At 39.7% G+C, this 24,873-nt stretch overlaps 2 protein-coding genes across 5 annotated transcripts; one reads left to right on the top strand and one right to left on the bottom strand.

The window, feature by feature from the left end:
* Positions 1-964: 964 nt before the first annotated feature.
* On the bottom strand, positions 965-16,363 carry ppp1r14ab (protein phosphatase 1, regulatory (inhibitor) subunit 14Ab). 3 transcript variants are annotated; one of them, XM_048981705.1, is made up of 5 exons: positions 14,456-14,780; positions 13,837-14,040; positions 4,413-4,493; positions 4,092-4,124; positions 965-2,713 (listed from the first exon to the last, which is right to left on the bottom strand). In XM_048981705.1, the coding sequence occupies exons 1-5, from the start codon at positions 14,483-14,485 to the stop codon at positions 2,621-2,623; spliced, it is 441 nt and encodes a 146-aa protein (XP_048837662.1). In that variant the 5' UTR covers positions 14,486-14,780; the 3' UTR covers positions 965-2,620. The 3 variants fall into 3 exon arrangements, with proteins under 3 accessions (XP_048837662.1, XP_048837663.1, XP_048837664.1); XM_048981706.1 differs by lacking the exons at positions 13,837-14,040; positions 14,456-14,780 and adding an exon at positions 16,256-16,363; XM_048981707.1 differs by lacking the exons at positions 13,837-14,040; positions 14,456-14,780 and adding an exon at positions 16,198-16,312.
* Positions 16,364-17,307: 944 nt separating this feature from the next.
* Positions 17,308-24,519, top strand: spint2 (serine peptidase inhibitor, Kunitz type, 2). 2 transcript variants are annotated; one of them, XM_048981702.1, is made up of 7 exons: positions 17,308-17,899; positions 21,332-21,382; positions 21,602-21,763; positions 22,104-22,139; positions 22,267-22,443; positions 22,651-22,695; positions 23,138-24,519. In XM_048981702.1, exons 1-7 carry the CDS (start codon positions 17,530-17,532, stop codon positions 23,305-23,307), a joined length of 1,011 nt encoding a protein of 336 aa, XP_048837659.1. In that variant the 5' UTR covers positions 17,308-17,529; the 3' UTR covers positions 23,308-24,519. The 2 variants fall into 2 exon arrangements, with proteins under 2 accessions (XP_048837659.1, XP_048837658.1); XM_048981701.1 differs by having other exon boundaries at positions 17,308-17,905.
* Positions 24,520-24,873: the final 354 nt, after the last annotated feature.

The following is a 24,873-nucleotide window of genomic DNA, read 5'->3' as shown; positions in this document are numbered from 1 at the left end:
CGGTGTATGCAGCCAGAAAGCGCCGCTTCACGAGTTGGTAAATTGCCTCACACACTACATAAAGATATAAATCAAATAAAGTTGAATAATAAGAAGACTAAATTGTATCTGAGGAAATAAATGACACAAGGTGAAGGTTTGATGACCTTTTGTATAAAATAATGATACCTTTTGTATAAAATAAATAGGCATTTCTACTGGTGTGCAAACCTCAACTGGTGACGGTTACTGTGTAAGAAGGATGGTTATCAAGTTTAACAGAACGTCAAGCAGCACTGTAGTCCGGACAGCCGAGATTCATGTCCTTTACTGACATCTAGAGGCCAATTACAGAATTATCAATGTAAATTACTTCATGCTGGCAATACAAAAATTATGTCTGTATATATTTTTATTATAATGTTTACTCAGTATTTCATGTTAAAATGATATTATATTGAGTTATCAAAACATGAGGTATCCATCTATGAAACAGAGGAGAAAGACAAATCCATTTATTCATTATGTCAAGATTGCAAGCTGCCGGTGGCCATGAAATACCAGAGTGTTTCTGTGGTACATTTCGAGCTGCTCTGTAAGAATGTCACAACAAATGTGAACATCTCTTCCAATCAAGCTGATCCATTCATGATAACAAAGTACCTACTGATTGTTTTTTTTTTTTTTTTGTCAGAAGGTCATGACTGTGCAGGAATAGTTGCCTGAACATGGCAGTGAAGTTACCTTAAAGCGCGGTGACTTATCCAGTCACCAGATCTCAACCGAACAGTATGAGTCAGTTCATGAATCAGTTGTGAGCTGCTTAGGAATGCGGTCTGGCTGGTATATCAAGTGTAAGTTAAAGCCACAAACGCATGTGGGCAGAGATCTTTGGTATTTCAAAAGATATTTTGACATTTCACCTCCAATTTATTTAAAAAGAACCAAGGTCAAAACGGAGTAGCATAAAGTCAATAAGACGCTGTGTTTTGAAGCAGTGACTTTAATAAATAAAAAGCGATAAACATGGGAGACTTTTATTATGGCAAGCATAATAAAAGGTGGTTAAGATGGGATTTTATGGAGATTTATCATAGTGACACAAAATTAATTCAAATGAATTCAATTGAAATTTAAAAAATCTCAATAAACTAACACAATCAGTAATAACATTTCAAATGTACCTTTTCTTCATTTCAAAGAATATAGAAATAATAACCATTTCAAACAATATTAAAACATCCATTGGGAAAAACTGATATAAAATAAAACCATCAATTAAAATGACACAGGTTATACATTGTATAAAACCCTGAAACGGTAGTCAATCTCAAAATGGAGCTAAAGTGAACAAATTTTAGAAAATAAAAAGTAGAGACTCATTAGTACTGCATACCCACTAATACAACTACAGAACTTCAAAAAAGCATCTTGTGCAGAATTTCATTGACAGGAGAAAACACTTTGCCATTTATTGCTTTCTTTTATCTAAATGTTTGTTCATATAGCTTAACCTTTCAGTTTTGGATTAATCTATAATGATATTCAGGATTTGGGAGAACAGAAAGCAGGATTGTTTTCCAAGGTGCCATTTTTCCAAATTTAGCTTTCAGGATAACCATTTAAGTAATGCTAATAATGGAGGAGATGACCAGACAGAGGCCCAGGTGGAACGCAACGTAACTGGAACTGGGAGAAATAAAAACAATTATCTGATGCAGGCTTTACACAACGGTGAGTAGGACATCAATCCATTCTGTCTCTATCCACTTATCCTGGACGAGTCATTAGCATCACATTATAATGTGTTTTGACATTAACTAAACATACTCACCAAAGTTAATAATAGAAACAATGTTTTTTTTTTTTTTTTTTTTTACGGACATGTCATTTCTTTGTTTTCAGTAAATGACAAGTTTAATTGGAGAGGAAAGATGACCAAACATACAGTGGACGTATCAAAACACCACTACGACGATTCCTCCGTTCAAAGGTACAGCCCTTGTCAAGAAGCTCTAGAAAGTAGAAAGAAAATATTCCGAAAGGAATCATGCAGACTTTAACATTTTCAGTATTATTTTCCAATTAAACACACTGCATTTGGATATATGACCTGAAAGAGCTACACAAATATAACAGGTTTTTAAGATAATTTTTATTGTGCCAAGTGCATTTTAAAGCCTATAAACAGTAATACACGGAAAAGCTTGGGGTGCTTCCTCTGTCATCATTCAAAGGCTTATACACTTAGCAATGCGCCACTCTGGCACATGAACAAAAAAAAATGGCTTCCAAGGTCCTTCTTCAGAGAAATCAATCCTAATAGGCTTAATCAAAGAGGTACAGTCTGACTTCTTGAGCAATACCCGTTAAAGCAAGATAAGGAACTGCCCCCCACCAGAGCTCAGATTCTGGGTCAATCTGTCACCCATCATCCATGAGGTATCAAATCTTTCATGTACATGGAAGACATGAGAGGGACAATGACGTCATTGACAATGACGGGGTCTCTTCTTCGAAGTGGTACTCAGTCACAGGACTGAGGAGTTAAAGGGCCTCATGCAGGGAACAGTAACTTTAGGTGGGAGCGACTTGAAATGAAGGTGACTTGTTCCCCAGCTGCCGGAGGCCCAGTATCGGCTCAGCGCATGTGCGTGTGCTCCACGCCGTCGTTCTGAAGGTCCTCCTGCTTCTGCAACCCATGCAGCTTCACCACCAGCTCTTTGATGAACATCTGTGGGGAACAGTAGTTTGGTTTCACCAAGGATAACTCTGACAGTCAAGGGGCAGCCTTGTAAGTCATAAAGCCCAGCACACCACCGGTCTGGGGGCTGGAGGTGACAATGCAGCTCAGTCCGCAATTTATTTTTTTTAACGGTTGTAATGAAATCAAGGGTAAGGAGGGGCCTGTATGGGGCCAGGACAGGCTGGCACTGTTATTCATGTGGAATCGTTGTGGAGACAAGTGTCAGTTGCCGTCTCCTGACAGTCTGGGACGGGCATATAGCCATGAACATCTGTACGTGACAGAATTAGTGCATAAGATGATTTGTTCTTCTGCATGCTTGCATATGACATACTAAAAATATGTGACACCGTGTTTGTAAACATGCGCAGTTTACAATGTTCAAAACACAGAATCCAATGATTATCACGTTTTTTAACTTAAAAATCCATATTTGGTATGAATCTGTGACCTTTAATGAAGAATCCTCTTGTAAAGGAAATGATAAATTGAAATTGATGTCTGGGCGGTGACCCAGTCCTTCTTTCCTACAATATTCTCATTATTTTTAATTCAAAGTTTGGATTTGCAGTCTATTTAACCTACTGTGGTGTACAGTCAGTTAAAAAAAAATCTGACAATATTTTCATTCCAGAAAAATAAAATGATCAAAATGTCTGGAAAAAACTCACCGTGGGGCAGGACAGGAAGATGGACAGAGACCTCGAGTCTGCTTAGAGTGTTAACAGACGATTCGAACCAGTCTCAGGATATATAATCCAAAAATCCTTCTTATAACTATGAACAAACTAAATAATCCTAACAAGAACACCGGGGCCATAAGACACAAATAATATGCTAAAAATGACTGCGAATGAGCAATATAACTCACATACAAAACATTAATTCAAAAAGATACATGATCCTGACCTAATACTGATTCTGAGCACTAAAAAATCCTGATATTTTATCCACTATCGTTTAAACAGTTATACTTGGAAAACAACACAGCATTTACTTGGAAGTCAGGATAATAGTAGAGTGTGCAAAAAGTACAGTGCCACGGGAAAAACAGAGGAAAATTCAAAGGAACTTCTAAAGTACAACCTTAAATTAGATTAATGGCTTTATGGGCAGCGTGCAGCGTCAGCAAATGCTTGTCACATGACAATGAAGAACTCATATGATAATATAATACTAATAAATATTTAACACAGCTTTCATGAAACAAGGATATTGATGATAACCATAAAAACAAAAGTGTGTGTATATATATATATATATATATTGGGATTACATATAATTTAATATATACCAATTGCATACAAAGTATCTTATTCCAAATTGTGGCATATTTGAAATATTTTGATATAAAATTAATACATACGTCTGTGTTGTTATTGCAGGCATGAAGAATCTCCTGGGGGAAGGAAGACATTTTGTTTGAATTCGAAGTGGCTGACTATGCTCAGCTTATTTGCACCGACAGTTTTCATCAGAGCATTTTAAATTACACACTAATATATATGCAAGACGATCCCCTTGTTATGAAAGATACAACTGAATATACAGTCTCAAATATTATTCGCACTGTTATCTGAACATAAAGCATTGCATTACATTGCTCAGAAGTCCAGCTTACACCTTTCACTCGGAGATTTACAGTAATACAGTCTAGGTTCACTTTCTGCACTCATAAGCTGCCTACCTGCAGCCTGTGTTTTCGCTCTTCATCACTCTGCAGATCCAGCAGCTCATCAATATTCACTTCCTCTGGCATCAGTTCTTCCTGCGAAGGGGGACAATTTATTTAATTAAACTATCGAGAACAATTTCGATGTCAGGGGAAAATGCCAGCTATGCTGGTTTATGCTGTATACACCTTGCTTGTGTTCCACTGGCTGTAAGGATATGTGTTATGTACAGATTATTGCTTTGGTTGATATGTACCAGATACTATATGACGACAATGAGTACACTGGTTACAAAATATTCTCAAAACAAATTAAAAGTGTATAATGGCACAAATGGCATTTTGAACTTGTAAAATGTACAGATAAATGGTCTCTTGTTTGTAATGGATACTGTACTGGATAATTAGATAATTGACATCTAATTAAAATTATTAATCAAATTTTTAAAAATTTACTTTCATTTTTAAACTGTGACATGAATAATTGTTTCCAAAAAAACATCAATCCATCCATTTTCTGCATCCGCTTGTCCTATGCAGGGTCTCGGGGGTCCGGGGCCTGTCCTGGAAGCCACAGGCAGAAGGCGAGGAATAACCCAGGATGGGATGCCAACCTCTGTGCTGTAGGAAACCAGTGTAGTGCAGGAAACTCACACTAATGCAGGAGGAGCATGCAACCCATGAAGAAAAACAAATATGGAAATGGACGTGCTGACGCCTGCGCACATATTTGATAATAATATATTACAACCTTACAGATGTCTAGAGATGAAACGGTTATCGGTTTCACGGTAAACCATGGAAAAATTCCAGACAATTAGTATTACCGTTTCAAAATTTAGTTAACATTAAAATCGTGGCTTCGAAAAACTCACATTAAATACTGTCCAGCATCAACCAAAGTTAGCACCAGTCTCCCAGACGCAGTGGCTCGGACGCAGCATGCTAAGTGGGCTGCTTTTGTATCAGTGAAACTGTGGGGAAGGCAGTGACAGCTCTTCAGAGGGTTTTAATGTTAATCCATATCTCATATGGTTTTCATGTGTTTCAGAAATTACTGGCTGTTATTCTGTCGTTATTTTAATGCTTAAACAAACAAAAAGCATGTAGTGCTGCCAATGTTATTTATGGTTTTCCATATAAAACTCGTTGAAATTCTCGGTTTGTGTATCACAAGTTTTCGTTTTTTGAACATTTTCAGAAAAATGTTAACAACACTGAGATAATATTGATAACCATGATAATTTTGGTCGCTATAATCATGATTTAAAATTTTCATGCTGTTTCATCGCTAGTAAAACTAACATGTTTCCTCAAGAAAAACCCAGCAATCCCCTGGGAATGTATCTGTAAAAACGCTCTGCATTCTCATATCAGCACGGTGTAAAGGTCAACCAGCGAAGATTCACATGGCATTCTCCTGCTGGGCCTCCACGACCTTTCTTTCAACTTTAAATGTCACAAATAAGCTTAAAGGTTGACTTTTATACAACCATTCGTCACTTGCAATGTTTCAAGGATTTGCAAGTGTAAAAAAAAATATCCTTGTTATTGGTTTAAAAACTTCTCATAATAACAAATGACAGAGAGAGCCTTGTTTAGAGGAAGCAGAACCAGTACAAGCATCATAAACCTGGGCCCAAGATTTTCCTGGGGGGGCATGGCAGAGGGGGGAGGTACAGTATGGACCAAAAACCATATCTCGATATTTTTAGGCAGAACAGCAGTACATGAGATCACGTATGTATATAGGCATTGGACAATGAAACTGAAACGCTGACCAAAATAGTGTTTGAGGTTTCATGCCTTCATACGCACAGCCTGGTGGCCAATCTTCACTGATTGCACACTCCATCAGTAAGACCAGGGTGTGAAGGTTGAATTAGCAGAGCAATAGCGCAGCTGTACATAAAATATTGCAATTTACACAACATAATGAGAGACATATGACAGTTCAGAAGGGGACAAATTGGTGCACATCGCCCTGGTACATCGGTGACCATGACAGCAAGTCTTTGTGGTGTATGGAGAGCCACGTCATGCAGGGTAAGGTCGGCATACCACCACGAAGGACACACCAAATCGAACAGGAGTAACTGCGGACGCAAGAGGAGGCTGCATGAATGGGATGTACGGGCATTAACCCTGATTGTATCCAAAAATCATAAAGCCATAGCTGCCAAACTCACTTCAGAATAAATGTGCTCTTTCACTATCCTGTTTCCACAAAAACTATTAGTCAGTAGCTCCGCAGGGTCAATATTCATGGTCAGGCTGCTATCACCAAACCTTTGGTCACTCATACCAATCGTCAGTGTCAATGGTGCCAGTAGCACAAATCTTGGGCTGTGGACAATGTGACACACTATGATTGTTCTATGATGAGTCCACCCTCACTGTCTTTCCCACATCCAGGAGGGTTAAAGTGTGGAGAAGCCTCATGAAGGCTTACCACCTGGACTGTTGTGTACTCAGAGTGCAGCATGGGGGTGCATCAGTGATGGTTTGGACTGCAATATCATGGTATTTCCTAGGCTCACTACTTGTTCAAGATGGGTGTGTCACTGCCAAGGACTATCAAACCATTCTGGAGGACCATGTTCATCCAGTGGTTCAAACATTGTACCCTGAAGCTGGTACCATATAAAGACAATAATACGCTACTGGGAGAGAACGGCAGATCAGCTTATTTGTGTTGGGATGAAACCTTTATTAATAAATACAACTCAAATAAAATGTAAGATGGTGTTCCTAGTGGGTGGGGGGCACAATTCCATGCCATCAGGCATTAGCAGAGGTCGAGATTTGAAGTCCAGAGAGTACAAATCCACACCAAGATTTTGTTTCAGCCAACCAGTTGAGTACTCTGTGACTGTGACTCTTTACACTCAACTGGTTGGCTGAAACAAAATTTTGGTCTGGATTTATACTCTCTGGACCTGAAATCTCCACCTCTGGGCATTAGCTTCCGTGATGAGAGAGGCAGTGTACATTCTTCAATAGTCAATCTGCAGAAGTGTGAGATACACATTTTAATGGACAATAATACATGGATTTATCAGCTATTGGGGAGAAATCTTATGCATCAGCGATGCCTCATGCAGTTCTGCATATCACTCCAATATTTAAATTTAATGGTACCAGGCCGAAGCTCACTATACCGTTTTCTCTGAAAAATTACATGAACAGTCAGACTAGCTAGAAAAAGATCACTGTCTTTTCAGCTATATTTTCAGATAACAGAAAAACCTTTGGTTGGTTCCACCACTTCCTTCTGTCTTTAGCTGTTGATTTTAGCAACATAAAACAGTGAATCATTTATACAGTGACTCAGGAGGGCTCCAACCTGCAGCACTAACCTACAATGTTCTAATCATCCACGTCGACTCAGAACAGTGGTTCTCAAAGTCGGTCCTCGGGACCCACTGCCCTGCTTGTTTTCCTGCTATCCCTGCCCCACACACAAGTCCCAACTGTCTTTCAGCTTCTGATTGACTGAACACACCTGATCCAGGTAATCAGCAATGTGTGGGGCAGGGATAGCTGGAAAACAAGCAGGGCAGTGGGGCCTGAAGACCGAGTTTGAGAACCACTGACTTAGCCCAAACTTCATACCACAATAATTCGTTACACTTATTGCGTCAATGCTTTTCTGCAAGCAATCCTCTATGAAAAAGTAAAGCATGACAACATTTTCTAAATTGAATCTCAATGATTAAAGGTTTTCTTTATGCCGCTCTAATAACCTTATCATGCACTGATGAACTGCATATCAAACAGCAAAATTCTGCACCCCACACTTGCACTGCAGCAGCAAATTGATTGACGATCTACTAGCTTTTGAACAATAACATGAGTTCATGCCCCAGGGTGTAATGTGAATTCATGGGTTTCTGACTGTGACTTGTTTCGCAATTATGTTGCTCTGCACTATTATTCAGTAAGTGTAGAATTCTCATTTGGCAAACTTTTAAATATAGGGTAGTGAAGTGGCTCCCATTGTAATGTGCTTCTCCAAAATTCTGGAACACATTTGTAAATTTCTTTTCAGTTCAAATTAATGGTGCCTGTTTCACTCGGGTATAAGTACAAACTCCTTGAAAACACTAAGGAGTAATTAAACTTTCATGTATACTGTTAACAACGGAAGCAGCATGCTGGCAATCAATGAATGTTAGAAAACAAACATCACCAGCACCATATGCAACACATAAAAACACAAAAACTGCTTTTACAGGCATTCACTTTAACGCTGAAACAAAAAACACAGCACATTTGCAACGTGAGCATTACAGCAAACCAGACAGCATAGCCTGAATTCTATAGCTGCCTAGTAGGATACCACAAATTCTTAGATCTCAGGACGAAGTGACTTAGACAATGCATAAAGGGAAAAATTTCTTCATACCTATGCATTACATAATTTGGGGTTTTGTTTTTCAAGGAAGTCAATGAGAGATCTTCCAGTTAAATAATCTGTGAAACCTGTTTCCTGAATAGGTAATGCACCATCCCATTCAGGGTGTTACTCCAATGTGTGCTTTGTGCTGCCTGGTTGAGCTCCAGCTTCACTGCATACTTGTACAGGGTAACCTGTTGGGATATGGATGCAGGAGCCCATAAAATGGAGAAAGTTAGGGTGATTCCAAAGGCCCCTGAGTGACAGGGACCCTAAAATATCTGCAAGGTGATTGTGAAAATCTCTAGCAACACCCCTGGATGGATGGATGAATGAATTTGTCCAGCTGAAATACACCACACCTTAATCTAACTGCATGTAATAAGCCAAAAAACTATAACACGTCTAACTTCAGAAGGTAACTGATCTCATTTCAAGCAAAGAAAAGGACAAATTAATAGCAGCAGCCATTAAACACAGAAAATTCAAGTTCGCTTAATACATGCAAATATTAATTTGACTTGACAGCTTCTGACTTGACAACTAATTTTGAGATAGAAATGTTTGCTCAGTTGTTAAAAGCAAGAAGCCCATCTGTTGTCCAACTGCTGGGATTTGAACCCCGAACCCTGGATGCGTGTGTCAACAATGCTAATCACTGAGCTATCATACCACCCTGAAGCGAAATGTTTTTTAAAAAACTGTTTTCTTAAAGGTGAAGTAACTTAAAGGCGAAGTAAACAATTTAGTTTATGGAAGCACTTGGCTCCGTTTTCACTAGTAATATACCCAACAGAGCCTCAACATTGCAAAGGAGCTGGACGAGGTTGATGCCAACACCATCCCAAACAGTAAATTCATTGGGTTACATATCTGAAAAAAAAATCTAGTGGCTGATATGAAATCAGATATTGCAGTATTCATCTAAACCCACGAACGTGGGGTTAGCAGAGTAATCACATTGCGTTCATGAGCAAGGCCTTAACCACATCCCCTCCAGATATCCTGTTCAGCTGTGCTCTCTGACCTTTTTTTGCAGACCACCTTAGACAAAAATAATAACCAAAAAGAAACTGCTATCTCCTTTGATGGTGCAACTGCTTCTGCATGCTAGACTTCGACCATAAAGGTCTCCAGGAGTTTCACCGGCACACAGGCGTAAAGACCTTCTTGAAGTCCAGAATTTGTCCTACTTGGCCATTTCTGTCTCATTCCATGTTTGTGTCGTCATGCTGCTCTGAGATGTGACCTGACCATCTGCTGTGTAGCAAGGCCCATTATGCTGTGATGGAAAAAAACAACTAACAACAGGACCACCCGCTCTGCACTCCTAAACACTACATACCACATGGGCCTTAATTAAACTTCTTCGCCAAATCATGCATGTGCTTCTGCAGTTATCTGTAAAGAGTGGAATTCAGCTACACTCTCTCTTTCATCTCACTTGACTCTTGTGACCTTAAGAAAGATGAATGTTACATTTATGTAGTGCTTTTCAAGACACTCAAAGTGTTTTACAGAACCAGTGGGGAGCCACTTGAACCACCAGCACTGTGTAGCCCCCACCTGGATGATGCGACGGCAGCCATTCTGCCCCAGTACAAGCACCACACAGTAGCTAAGGTGGTTAAGGGGCAGGACAGAATTCATCAGTTAGATATAGGGGGTGGTTAGGAGGGTCTGAGAGGGTCACAGTGGGCAATGTTAGCCAGGATATTGGGGTACCACCCGTATTCTTTCAGAAGATCCCCATGGATCTTTTATGACCTCAGAGAGTCAGTACCTCTGTTTTACGTCTTTATTGCCTGATTGGGTCAACTTTCAGCGAGGCTTTATATAGCCCAGCAATTTAATAGAAAAACCAAGACGTTTAAATTACAGTTACATACTTACTTATGTGACATTCGATATTTTACAATTTAGGTTAAAACTATCCAAGGGATGTAACAGAATGAGTTCATATGTTGCATCAGATGGCAACAATATACTTAATAATACATGTAGTTTCACGTGGCGAATACACATCCTATTCCATGTAGAGGATAAAGCTGATGGGAGCGTCTGCAAGCAGCAAGACCGAAAAATATAGTAGAATATTAAGTAAAAGGTAACAGTTATGGGATAAAATGTTGTGTTACCATGACATCCAGTGACATATGGGATGGCGCGCCTTTCATTCACCCTCTGCCAGCCTCAGCCTCCCTTTGCTAATGAGGGTCATTACAACAGGCCTCCATCTAACTATCGCTTTATCCCAGGGCTAAAAGCTGCTCTTCTGACTACTGTTAAGTTCACCAGCATGCTACATATGGTACTCTGTCAACAGACGAGCTTGCTATTCAGAAGCAAATGCAAACATATGCGAACACACACTGAAATCCTAGTAATGGCCTAGTAATGTGTGTGTGTGTGTGTGTGTGTGTGTGTGTGTGGACCACGTTTATATTACATTGTGGGGACCAAATGTGCCCCACAATGTGATGAAAACCTGTTATTCTGATGTTGTGGTAGACCATTTTTCAGGTCCCCACGTAGATTTGTGAATGCAATCGAAAAACTAAAAATGTCAAAAGTCTTGCATTTTATTTGGTTACTTATGAGGAGGGTTAGGGCTGGGTAGGGGTTAAGGTTGCCATGTTGTGATTACAGTTTTCCCCATAAAGAATGGAGTTCCCACAAAGATATAATCACAAACTGTCTGTGCGTGTGTATGTGGTCATGTATATATTACACTATGGGGACCAGAAATGCCCCCAATGTGATAAAAAACCTATTTTTTTTTACCTTGTGAGGACATTTCTCCGTTCCCCACACTGGGGAGATTATAAAAATCTGTGAATGCAATCAAAAAAACTAAAAATTCCCAAACTCTTGTATTTAGTTTGTTTTCTTATGGTTAAGGTTAAGGCTGGGTAGGGATTAGTGTTGTCATAGTTGGGATTAGGGTTATGCCCATAGAAATGAATGGAGAGTCCCCACAAAGATATAGGTGCCTAATCAGTGTGTGTGTGTGTATGTGTGTGTGTGTGGGTACAGAAGAGAATATGCTGCAGGAAATGTGAAAAAAAGCAAGAGTCCTTGGTATTGATGCTGCTTACTATTCGTGTGAAGTTATTTTTGACAATTAGTGGTTTCAAGAGCAAAGCGAACAGAAATATTGAAGAGCCATTTGCGACAACTAAAATGAAAAGCACAATGTAAATTAATTTCTACAATTATTACAGCAATAACTGCATATTCATTGTATTTTCTCTACAAGTCCATGCAATTCTAGCACAAACTGTACCACAAACAAATTGACAAGGAACAATAGTCCACTGTTAGCCCAAGATAACAACAGAACCATCTCAGCTGATGCCTCACTTATCTTTGAGTTGATTGGTTGATTCCACTGTCACTCTTTATAAACTGCTGTCCTATTCGGTTTATTTTGCTGCAATGAAACTTTCTATATTGTAACCCTAAATGGCTACAGAATAGATTTCTGCATTTGACACGCTCTTAGAGATCATCTGTTTGTTGGAGACCTTTTCCTAGGGGACAACACCTTTCATTTGTCTACCTTCCTTGTTAATTTCTTAGCTATTGACAAGGAGCCCAATATTCATGTACCCAGCATCTGCCACTGCATACAAACTACCCTCAATCAACAGAGGGGGAAAAAATCTCTTATTGTGAAAATACTGGTATTGAAAAAGAATTCATAATTGATGACATCACTTATAAATGACAAGATTTAACAAAAGCATTTCCCCTCTTCTAAGAGAGATATTAACGACTAATGGTGTGGTCAATGGGGGGGGTCAAAGCCAGCCAGGTGTAATGGGCCTGCATTCAGTCGTCTGGGAGTTGGATACAGCCCTCCCCCACCCCCCTGCCAAACAACACAATCTTCCAGATTGATTATTGCACTGTGTCTCTCAGCTACCATTCAGGGGCCAGCTGTGCTTTCCATATATGGCCGTAACAGCCCTGATGCGGCGACGGTCGGGCTTTTTCAGCAGAGTCCCCATGGGACTGATATACCCATTTCCTTTCATGGCTTCCCCCCAAGTCTGAGCCTCGTCTCCCACCGTGATCCAGAGTCATAGCCCACGCGCCCACAACTACCACCACTTTTTCCTCCAGATTCCAGTGACCAGGGTCTGGGCCAGAACTGTATTTTTACATTTTACATTATCAAGATCCCTTTTATATCAGTTGTCCTCTATAGCATCTGCGTATCATTAATAAAAGACATTGCTACTCCTACTTACAATAAACTGAAGTTGTTGGAATTTTTTAATTAAGTGATTTAAGTAATGTTCCAAAAAAAGGAAATACAAATGGATGTTCAAAAAGAAAATACCAAACATCTACAGCGCATGCAAAATACCGAAACTATAGGTTCTTTGTTGCTCAACCAGCCACTGATCTAGTTTTATATTCAGATATGTACGTGGCACACCGGTTGATAAATAAATACAGAATAAATACAGAAAGTGAACTGATCACATTTTTATAGTTTATGCTAGTTCACTTTGATCGTGTCTTAACACGAAGATTTCCCGTATACGGCGCTACAACTGTCGTTTTGGAGTAAAAGGACAGCAGCTGCATCACACCCATCTTCTGCCCTGTGCCTGGGGAACATCGCTCTTGAATAATATTTTTGTCATACGCCTCATTATCAGCAAATTGTATTACAGCATGTTAACTCATCTATAACCAGAGGATGAATTCCCGTAATTCTATCCCATTTGTACGTCACGTTGGCGGGGTGTGTAAAGATTGTATTTACTGATGGTTATTAAACGTGTGGTTCTACGTTCCATCCTACTCACATGTCAAACTGTAAAAACTAATAGTGATCATAATTATAATATAATGCAACACATCGGGCAGCTGCTGTTCTCTTGTTCTAAATCCTACCCTATATTCTTGAAAAAAAATTAAATGAATCAGAGTGCATAATTAAAGAACACTGCTGAATATAATGTGTGACAGACAGACCTTTGATTGCATTAAATACATGTTCAGATAACAACAGTTTGCACTCACCCTGCCCAAATACAGCTGGTCCAAACTAGAATCAATCCATTTTTCCACATCCAGTCGTCTTTGCAGCTCCTTTCTGTTGTACTTTACAGTCACACGGGCTTGTCTTTTCTGAATACTGAGTCCGGATTCCCTAGTTGCCCCCCGGTTCGGAGAGTGGACTTTATTATTACACCGTCTTCCAACTCGGTTTGCTGCCATTGCCACCTTTAGTTAGACACACAAACGCACATTCAAGATACCACAAGTGCTTCAGCAGACCAGTGCTGGAAACAGCGGCGATCAGACAGTTTAAACGGCGTGGCGATGGCAGCGAAGTGCAGCGCTCATGGGTCTTAGTGTCCCGAGTATATACGGGCTGTTCATGCAGACGTCATAATAAACTATTATAATAAATACATTATCAATAGAGGGGAGAAACAGAGGTAACAATAATGATATCTTATTATGCATAACACCGGTGATTAAATGTGATTTATTTAGAAATGTAGCGTGTTGATGTCAATTAACAGCATTACATTTTCGACTACTACATGAAAAACTAATGTAGAACATTTTACAAATAAAAAGTTACATCATTTATCCCCAAAGAAATTTGAAAACTAATACAAATATTAATGACCTCATCAAAATGAAAATACGGTTTGTACATCACTGCACTTCTCAGTCCGGTTTCTGCGGCGCATTTAATGAAAGATATATCACAACTTCGCTTGAATTTGAACGAATAGCATTTAGATAAAACGGCATTTCACCGGACACAACACGAGACAGAATCAAAAAATACGGAAGCTACGAACCACGATAAGTGTAAGAAATATTAAAAGGGCTGAACATGAGTTTCAAAAGTATTGATACCCCTAAATAATATCATAAATAAGACCAGACAAAGTGCATTTTTTTGTTATGAAATTCTATTCTTTTCAGTTGGCTCAGTATCCAGCAGTGCCGTACTGCTTCGGGGAGCAGGTGCCCCCCCCCCCCCCCCCAGTCCCGCCGCACGTGCCAGGAAATGTATGGCTGACTTTCTATTATTCCGGTGCCCCTGTGGTTCAAATTTCACGTGGCATATGTGTAAAATCCCATCAACAGCCATCACCATAGGGAAAACCCCGCTCTCACAGGAAAAGACTTTAAAAGAAAAATCAAACGACCGTCATTAAAAATATTTTAACAGTTGAGAATACCATTAAGGGCGACATGGTGGTACAGTGGTTAGCACTGCTGCCTCACAAATCTTCGTTCGAGTCTCCGCCTGGGTTACACGTGTGTGGAGTTTGCATGTTCTCCCCATGTCATCCAGGTACGCCGGTTCCGCACCGCCACCCCCCAGTCCAAAGACATGCTGAGGCTAATTGGAATTACTAAATTGCCCATAGGTGTGCATGTGTAAGTGAATGGCGTGTGTGAGTGTGCCCTGCTATGGGCTGGCCCCACAACTTGGGTTGTTCCCCGCCTTGTGCCTGTAGTTTCTGGGATAGGCTCCTCGGAATAATTCTTCTTACTGGATCTCCTTGAATGGATAGCAAGCAAAAACAAAAAGAGAGTAATTCTCTTAAAACTACATAGGTCTGGGGTCCCCTATACATTTGAGTCAAATTATCATTTTTCCTGTAAATAACTTAAAGATGCCTGCTTTAGGCCCACTCCACCTTAAATATGTTCATTCTTGTTCATTACAGCAGCGTTATTCTAAGACAAAATTTGGACAAAGAGTTAGCCATAGCCATCAGTAAGTTTGGCAGTGAGCTGTCTGCCGTACCATTACTTGCTGACTGGCCGCCCATTTGTGCTATCTCATTATCCATAATTAAGTTAATGAGGCCCAACAGCAGATGGTGTTTTAATAATTCTTGGGATTTTGTCTTGTTCATCTTGCCCACCGATGGCAGAGTAATTTATTTCTTTAACAATGAGCCTTTGAAAGCTTATGAATATCTGTTAAACTTTGCAGAAAAAATGTACATATTGACCAGAGGACTACTGTCTGTGTGTGTGTGTGTGTGTGTGTGTGTGTGGTGGGGGTGTTCAGTTTTACAACAGCAGTAATAATTATGTTGCCATACTAGAACAATTATTAATATAACAGGAGTGTTTTAAGAATCAGAACTGAGGAGATTAACAAAATTCTTGTTCACGCCATGGTTACCTCCCGAATCGATTATTACAATGTCATTCTTCCGAATAAATCACTTGGTAGGCTCCAGGTCACCCAAAGCTCTGCTGCTTGTTGTATCACTCACACAATCCAGTGACCGTATCTCCCTGACACACATTCAGGTTCACTGACTTCCTGCTCAGTACAGGACTGACAATAAGAAACTTCTGCTATCTTTTAAAGCCCTTCACAACCTTGCTAGTTACCTCACTGCTCGTATACTCCATCCCACTCTCTATGTTCTTCCTCAGCTGAATTGCTCACCGTTCCTTCGGTCAGACTCAGTACCATGGGTGGCAGGGTCTTCGGTTACCCAGCAGCCAGACTTCGGAACTCTCTCCCCCTGAATACCCAAGAGCTGGATTCAATCCCTCTATTTCAACCATGCCTTAAAACTCATCTGTTTAAATCTGTTATTCCTTTTCATGAACTGTGGTTTTATTGTTATTTATTTTTCTGTTACTCTACTGAAATTTATCTTGTGTATGGAGTTTATTGTTTTTTTTTTATAAATTGTATTATGTCGTTTAAATCATGCAAGGTGCCCTTGAGTGCCCTGAATAGTGACAATAAATAAACAATAATAATTATTATTATTATAAATTATTATTACTAATGGTAGTTTGTCGCCTGGAATATAGTATATTATAGTGTATAGCATCTATCTGCAGCGTCAGCGGGTCTTGCTTTAATAAAGAATGAAGCTTTACACGTTTCATATTGTAGCGGTCCGTGCAGCCACATTAAACATGAAGATATATTGGTAATGCTGTTACAAAAGAAATTTCTTCGGCATGGGAGACCAGTGCTGTAGTGAACATAGACTGCCTCTAGTGGAATACCTTCAATATTTCCTGAATGTCTAATTACTATGTAAGGATATTTTACAAATGTATCACACAAAAACTATTACAAACAGCGTACCCTTTTATCTTATAGTTTCTAAAACAGTCCCAATGCCGCAATTTAAAAATTAAAGCGCTTGCTGCATTGTTATTTCGGGTAACGTCTAAACTTCCGCGAAGGTAGGCTATTTGTTCTCATCTAGCTGTTGCCTATTAATAAACAATGTATTTATGCTCTCTTGTCACATTCGGCCTATCGCCCCAGTTAAAGTATGATTATTCGATTACATATATGATTAACCTCCACCCCCCGCGTGTATATTTTTATTATATGATTTGCATTTTACATTATTAATTACGATAATCGTTTACCTGAATTACGTTTTAAACCACCAAATTGTTTAATTTGACACGGAGTTACAGGAAATGAGGAACCCAACATAAGTGTCCAATGTTACGACGCACAACGAGGTAAACAGGGTATAAACTGGTGTTTCTGGGCGGCGTCCGCACCAACGCGAACTGTATCTGGGAGGTGCGAGCGTCAAAACACGGAAATAACTCCGCATAAACGTCGGGATTGTTCGGCGACATTCTACAAGAAGAAAAACAAGCGGCGAGGTTCATAGGTATCGCAGAAGTGGTTCTGAATACGTACAGGTTTCCCCGACGCCTACTGCACGACGCGGCGAGATGGCGTTACAGGTGTGTTTGTACTGCATGATGCTCGCGGCAGTGCTCAGCGCGCGCGGAAATGTTCGCAGCGAATCGTGTTCGGATTCCATCGACATCTTGTTCAACCAAGGACTCGATCCGAAATCGTTCGAAAACGGGGCGAACTTCACAAAGCGCCTGGAAAACGCTTCGGACGGCGACGCCTGCGGGAAAGCTTGCTGTAACTCGGAGGACTGTCACCTGGCGCTGGAGGGGGATCTGCAGGACGGGCTGGTCGAGTGTTTCCTGGTGAACTGTATCAAAGACGGGGAAAATAAGTGCCAGCTGATGGACCGCGAGGGCTCCAAGATGTACCGGAGGGGGGACGCCATGCCGAAAACCGACGCAGGTAAAGGTAACGAGTGACTCATTGTTTCCTGAACACACGGAAACGGCACAATAGTACAATTGCCGCATTATAATCTACCCAGGAGCAAACGTGGGGTTAGAAAACGAGGTTTTCCGGTGAAACTTACCACAAATTTGCCATTTTTCAATTAACAGGGTTTAGAGTGTATTGTGACATTTATTTTAATAATTCGGACTAGGAACTGAAATACCCCCCCCCCCCCGTCGCATTTAGTAACACATTACTTTTTAAAAGCGGGGCTCATCGATGATTCCTCCCGGATATCTACACGGTTCTTTACCATTTTTAGGTGGTTTTGAAGTTTAGACTTAACATTTCAAAAGTTAGATTTGATCTAAGCTAACATTGTGCGTCACTGGGAATTATATGTACCTGTGTCTTATTTTAAGTTTTCTTGCCAGGACTAAACCTGTCTAACCGGCATCCATAGAAATGCGCAAGAATAGCTATTTTCAGCTTTGTTCTTGCGGGAGTCCTGCAGCATTGTGGACGCAGGAATACTAGTGCTTAGTAGTTTTAATAAGTGAGCTTACAGCCTATTCATACGCAGTGCTGCTATTCATGTAATGTGGCTTTTAGTTCTCGTTTTACGAGTTAGTGTTTAACCATTTCTGTTTTGTGAAATGCCCTTAAAGTTAAAATGTGTACGTTATGGGCGTTATGATATAGTGTCATTGGGAACTGACAAGTTTTAATTTCGTCCCTTTTTTTTTTTTTGTAAGTATATGCATACATCCGTTTTAACCTGAATGAAAATCGTGGCAGATACCCTGTCCTCCTATTAAATATGCCGGCCTTTTGTCTACACATTCCTGTTGTGCTTGCTTTTGTGGTGCTGCGCTACACAGCCTACACGCAATAGAGCATTATTAAAATGCATGACAACCCCAGTAATGGACTAATTTAAAAAAATCATTAGCATCTTCTTTAAAGGGCTCTATCCTTCATATTCATTTAGGAAGTTGACTGACAATGTCAAACATTTTAGTTTAATATTAGCCTGCTGTGGCCAGTCAGCAAACAGCGGGACACTGATAATTGAATGAGCTACAAACCTTTGATGCAGGTAAAAAAAACTGTTTGCCCTCCGATTATTTTGAACATAAGTAGGTGCCAGAAAAGAACCTTTTAAAAAAATCATGTGAGTATAACCTCTTTTGCCCTTCACACTCTTCTGTTTTTAATTTAATAGCAGTGTTAGTATTCAGTGTTGTATTGCTGTATGTCTTTTGTTTGCAAACTAGTAAGCAGTTCAAAACAGGCAATACTGGTTAGTTTCAAATAACCCTGTAAATGAAATTGATGATCCCACATGACGTTCAAGAGAATTGTGAGCCTCCAATCACTTGGTGCTATGAAATAACGTTAGTGACTGAGTGAGAGCAAGCACACGTGTGAGTCAGATTAAACTTGGCTGCCACATGGCATAGAAGCAGACATTGAACATTTTATACACGTGTACGAATCCTTTACTTAAGGAAATGCTTTTTCACATTATGAAAAAGTCAGACTTTATCATATGCACAGCATTTAAAGATGAATAGGTCCGAAGCATTACTTTACGTTGGTGTCTCTCTAGTCTTGTCTAATTCTCTCAAACAAAACTGCAAAAGTCTCCTTTATGCCTAAACCCCATAGGTGAACAGAGGTTTTGTTCCTTAACAGTGAATGTGATGTATGTCTATTTTGAGTATCCAATGTAACTGCAATGGAAGCTATTGTGAGTTGACAGAAGACATTAAGGAACATGTTTCGTGGTTTGATTACATTGGTTTTACTTCTCTAACACACTGTGTTTCGTAAGAACTTTTGCCTCTGACATTTTAAAGAATCCATAATCTTGTTAGTTGCTTGCTTGAATTAAACCAGGCCCTTAACCTCTGCACTGTCTAACCCAGCCTGATGATCCTCCGTTTTCCGTGTTACCTTTTGTCCAAAGTAACCATCTGCCAAATATAAACATGGAAGTGATGTAAGTCATATCAGGTAGATTGTTCTTCAATGGGGAAAATGTCACACTTCTGTGATTAACCTTGATTGTTCATATTCCATCAGAACCCAGAGACCTACAGGTGGTACCATAATGTGATACTCTTTTGCCCTTGGCCATTTCAAACTTTAAGTTAAGGTGCCTTCAGAAGCAGTATGTTTGTTTGTGGTTGGAAGATGGAAACTAGCTTCTTAGCTGTGTTTTGTGAATGCTTGTGACTTGCTGTCCTGCTTCCTCTTTGACATTGGCACAGCTAGTCTAAGCATTTCAATGCACTTTATTCATTCTTACCATGTTTGAAGTTACATCATTATCCATTAATTACATTACAAATGAAGCCATTGGCAGGTGACAGTGCAATCTAATACACCGTGTGAGGTTTAATGAAGGAATTTTAAATATTAGAGCAGTTCTGTAATGTCATGGGTTATATGTTGGGAAAACTACTTGGTGTTAAGGTACAGATCTCAACTGGCTGAGTCTCTTTCCAAAAACGTCATCTTATTAAAAGATGACTTTGAACTGCCTTTGAAATGGTGGTTAAGTCTTAACTGCATGTCAATAGACTTGGTTGATCATTAACGGGCAGTAGTGACTGAGGACTGTATAGCGTCATATTTTTAAGATTAAGGAGAAGATGTATGTCATCCTGGGGGTGGGGGGGGACCACTTTTTGGTTTTTAATATTTTCTTAGTGCTTGATGGGTGCTTGGGGTGTTTTAAAATGTACTTATTGCTGTGAGAAACTGTAGCCATTTTGATTGTTTAGATGGTACATAGTTTCATATAGCACTGCATAAAAGCCTGGGCGTGGTATGTTTCTTCAGAGTAGTTTGTTGTGGTTTTAAGTAGACTGGTGGAGTAACTGGTTTAGTGGATAAACCTGTTTTTCCTCCATTCTTATAGCAAGCAGCACCCTTTTCTATGACCTTTCAGTAATGCATTGCTTCCTTTTTTTTTTTTATGACATTTTTTTATCTTTTTATAATTAATCATATGTTGCTCATTTTCACTGTGGCAGTTAACCCTGCTTAGCTTATATAGCTAAAAAAAGTTTTAGGGGTCTTAAAACATTTGCACACCTAATACCTTTTGTAGATTCTAAGAGATGATACTGCCTCACATTTTTTGTCTTTCACAAATGTCTTTCTCCTCCAAACAAATGCAAACTTCCTGCTGCTCCCTGTCTTGCCAGATCAGAGTTAATCCAGTCTAATCCCATCTCATTTCAGTGACGTAAATTTGTCATTCTTTTTAAATTGAAGCATTTTAGACATTTTTGCAGGCTGGCTCTCTCGCCTGTTCATTTTGCTGTTCGTTTGTGAGAATGACAGCTGCCCTCTTGTAGATATACTTTGTAGAGCTTTTGAATCTTGGGTTGTGCAGCTTTGTCAAGGTTTTTCCTTCGATGTCTCCCCCAGCTACCACTGTGGGATCTACTCTGCCTGCGATGACAACAAGCGAATTTGCAGGCAAGTTTACTGTTGTGTCCGTAAAACTGTTATTGGTATAGAAATGTTTTAAAAGCTGTCCCTTTAAGTCGCCCCTTTTTAAATTTTAATGTCTGGTTCCTTCTGAATATCACTTCTTGTGATAGTGATTCGGATTCCAGCTTTTTCTCGTGTCTTACTTCCACATCTTTCATATGTTGTTCTCTTAACTACCTTTTTGTTTTTCCTGCCATTTTCCAGAAAAATGTGAGGCCCCACCACTGCCTGGCATGTGCCGCGCTGCCATGCCGCGTTTTCACTACAATAGTTCTACCCGCACATGCCGACCCTTTATCTATGGCGGGTGTGGGGGCAACAAAAACAACTACGCCAGCATGGAGCAATGCGAGGCAACCTGCACAGGTACCTGGTCCCACCTTTACCTTTCCGAGCTTATCTATCTGATCGGCAACATTAAATACAAACGCATGAAGTCCACTCTTAGGCTTAACTTGTAAAACTCAGTCGTCACACGTAGTCATCCATCTGCCTTAACTATTCATCTAATGCAGTCATGGTGAAGCCTGGGAGCCCAGGGCATTGTGGGACACAAGTGGCCATATAGAATCCACTTTAAATGACCATTTTTTTCCCTGTCGGACGGAATGCATACAGAAAACCTACCACTGTTTAAAAACTCACTGCTCTGTTTCTCAAGACCGCTAAAAAAAAAAAAAAAAAACTCGTTCTCCATTCTTTTCAGGGACTGTTGCAACAACACAGTCCGTTAAACCAAAAGGTAGGAAAGATTCCTTGATTACTGTAGCAGTTTTTGAATTATTGCCTTGCCGACTGACTTTCAAAGAGAGAATTTGACATGTTACCTGTGCAAAAGCAGTCTCTCTCTCTCCTTGTGACACTCCCAGACTTGGATGCTTGTTCAGCACCCTTTGAGTCCGGTCCCTGTCGTGCTGCCTTCCGCAAGTATTACTTTGACCCCAGTGCTGGAAGATGCGTTTTGTTTATCTATGGGGGTTGCCAAGGCAACAATAACCGGTACAACACCGTGGAAGAGTGCATGACCAGATGTACTGGACAGGAAGGTAAGACAGGTTAAGGGAGCATTTTATACAGTTGATATTTGGGTAGCAGGTTTCCCTGTGCCAAATGAATTCTTAGAGGAAGAGACTATGAAAACTACAGTTTTTTATTTTGAATTGCAAAGTCATTAATTGTAGTAACATTTTTTCACTTTAACAGAAGTTCACTTTGTTTACAAAGGAATTTACTAATGTACTTTTACCTTGCAGGGAAACTTGATCAGTTTTTCCACCATGTTGCTCCACCGAGTGCAGGTAAGGGTGGTCTGTAGTAGGGTAGGGTAGTTATTTTGTGAAGGGTCTTAGGTGGCACCTAAAAAAATGGCCATGGAGAGGGAGGGAGGGGAATGCTTGCAGTTTGACCAGACAGATTGTATTAGCAAAAATTGTGAGGATTGGTTACTTTCCTATTGATTGCAAGCAGTCACGGGCAGTGGTGCTTCATGAACCGTCTGCTGTATGTTTTTACTCCACTAGATGGTGCTCTCTGTTCAAAAAAGGGCACAAAGCAAACCAAGAGCACCATCAGGCACTAAATACAGCAAATAGTTCATGAAGCATCAAGTTGCCATCATTAGTTGCAAGTATTTCAAAGAACATGTTGAAATTTAAGGAAAACGCTTGTTGAATGCCAAGTTGCTGTGGTGTCCAGCAGTAAATTAATTAAAAAAATTTTTTTTTTTACTGTGTCTCTTAGCCTTTTTCCTGGTGGCCACCCTAGCTGTCATGTCCATTGTGCTCTTGGGGGGCCTGGTCCTGCTCTTGGTGCGGAGGACCAGGAGTCGCCGCCTTGTACATGATGACAAGGAGGAGTTGCTGCCAGCGGAGCAACTGCCTGAGGTGCCAGAACCCATCGTAATGAAATAAACGTGTTTCTGATGAAATTATTTCATGGGAAGCAAAACCTTCAGTGCATTTCTCAACATTTTAACACTAAAATCAGCAACAAATTACATTAGCACATTACTGTACATTAGCTCCTTGGAAATAAATTGAAAAGTAATGCTCTGGCTTAGGTGTGTTAAATAGTATAACCTGTAATACTGGACCTGATAACCTGATGTGGAAAGCAAAATACTGAATTTCCTTGAAATATTTGGTATAGTAAATGATTTAAAAACTCTATCTACCTGTGATTCCTTTTGCACATCGTTCTTCGTCTAGAGGCACATCAAATGCATACATTGGTACATTATGCTAATCTTTGCATCCCTGCTTTGTGGCTTGCCAGTAACAGTCAATGGAGGTGCAAGAGTGGGGAAAAGAGCAAATGTTGCTGCTGCTGAATTAAGTCCTGCTAGGTGGGGCTCTTCCAAGAAAATGGCATGTAGTACGTTGATTGATACATGTTGATCCAGTCTGCTGTCAATTTTTTTTAATCGAAAAGAAACCCTAAAGTTTTGGGACGGAGACCATGAGACATTTGCAGATCGATGTTACAAATTCACTGAATTCATCGTGTGCTCTTCATTTTTTTAAGTATGACGGAAAAGGTTATCCCTATTAAAATGCTTTGGAGAATTGTGCACATGGTTATGCTGAACTTCTTGTCCAGGGTAGACCATCATATTATCCATGCTTCTTCTGTCTTTGACCTTTTTCAACATTTATCAAGAGAATGCGGCTGTGTCTATAAGCAAGCTCTACACAGTATATTAATGGAATTATTGAACTTTAATAATCAATATTCATATTACTTGCAACTTGTCTTCAAGTTGTCGCTGAAAGCCATGTTTGAAAATTATGGTACATTTTCTTATAGGTAATTTAGGGCTGATTTCTATGTTCATTGGCTGTTCATACGTTTGAGGGGAAATGTTCTTTTAGATTCAATTTTAAACTTTTGATATATTTAGTGCCTTCATATTTATGGTTGCTTTAAAACGGCCCAGTGTGACTTTTTCACCAAAGAGCTGTAGAAGAGATGCAGTCCATTTAAAATATGGAACTGATCAGTAGGTAATAAACCAGTGTATATCAAAGAAATGTACGCAAATGATGTTATGTTGCTTGTAAGATGATGTATGTTGCTTGTTTATTTTGACTCATTTTCAATAAAGTAACCAAAGTATGCAGTAATTGCCTTGGGTTTTGTTTTAAAAATTGCAATCAGGCAGGCTTTTTTTTTTTTTTTTTTTTTTTTTTTCTTTTTTTTTTTTAGAAATCTATCACATAACTATTTAACCACTAGAGGGCAAAAGCTAACGTGCAAAAAAAATACACCATCAAGAATAATGCTGATTGTTTAGTTTTCTCATTCATGTTAAATGGCTTAAGTTCGTTATTACACTTTTAATTGTTTAATCATTTCTGTTTTTGGAAAATGATTAAATCCCCCACATTCGTTAAAGCACGTAATGTGTACATTGTGGACTCCGCATTTGTAGAAGTCATTAGTGCTAGGCTTCGCGGCCAAATCCCTGATATAGTATC

The sequence above is a fragment of the Brienomyrus brachyistius genome, chromosome 17, assembly GCF_023856365.1.
Source record: "Brienomyrus brachyistius isolate T26 chromosome 17, BBRACH_0.4, whole genome shotgun sequence".
Lineage (NCBI taxonomy): Eukaryota > Metazoa > Chordata > Actinopteri > Osteoglossiformes > Mormyridae > Brienomyrus > Brienomyrus brachyistius.
This window is presented reverse-complemented; position numbering and strand designations above follow the sequence as displayed.

Bases quoted from the DNA above. Each gene is read 5' to 3' on its own strand.
- ppp1r14ab (XM_048981705.1), bottom strand. From the start codon at position 14,485: ATGTACAAACCGTATTTTCATTTTGATGAG. The intron at 4,125-4,412 runs GTAGGCAGCTTA...TCCTTCCCCCAG, and splicing joins AGCGAAAACACAGGCTGCAG to GAGATTCTTCATGCCTGCAA. The intron at 2,714-4,091 runs GTATGTATTAAT...TGTTCCCCACAG, and splicing joins CCTGCAATAACAACACAGAC to ATGTTCATCAAAGAGCTGGT.
- spint2 (XM_048981701.1), top strand. From the start codon at position 17,530: ATGGCGTTACAGGTGTGTTTGTACTGCATGATGCTCGCGGCAGTGCTC. The intron at 21,764-22,103 runs GTACCTGGTCCC...CATTCTTTTCAG, and splicing joins ATGCGAGGCAACCTGCACAG to GGACTGTTGCAACAACACAG. The intron at 22,696-23,137 runs GTAAGGGTGGTC...TGTGTCTCTTAG, and splicing joins TGTTGCTCCACCGAGTGCAG to CCTTTTTCCTGGTGGCCACC.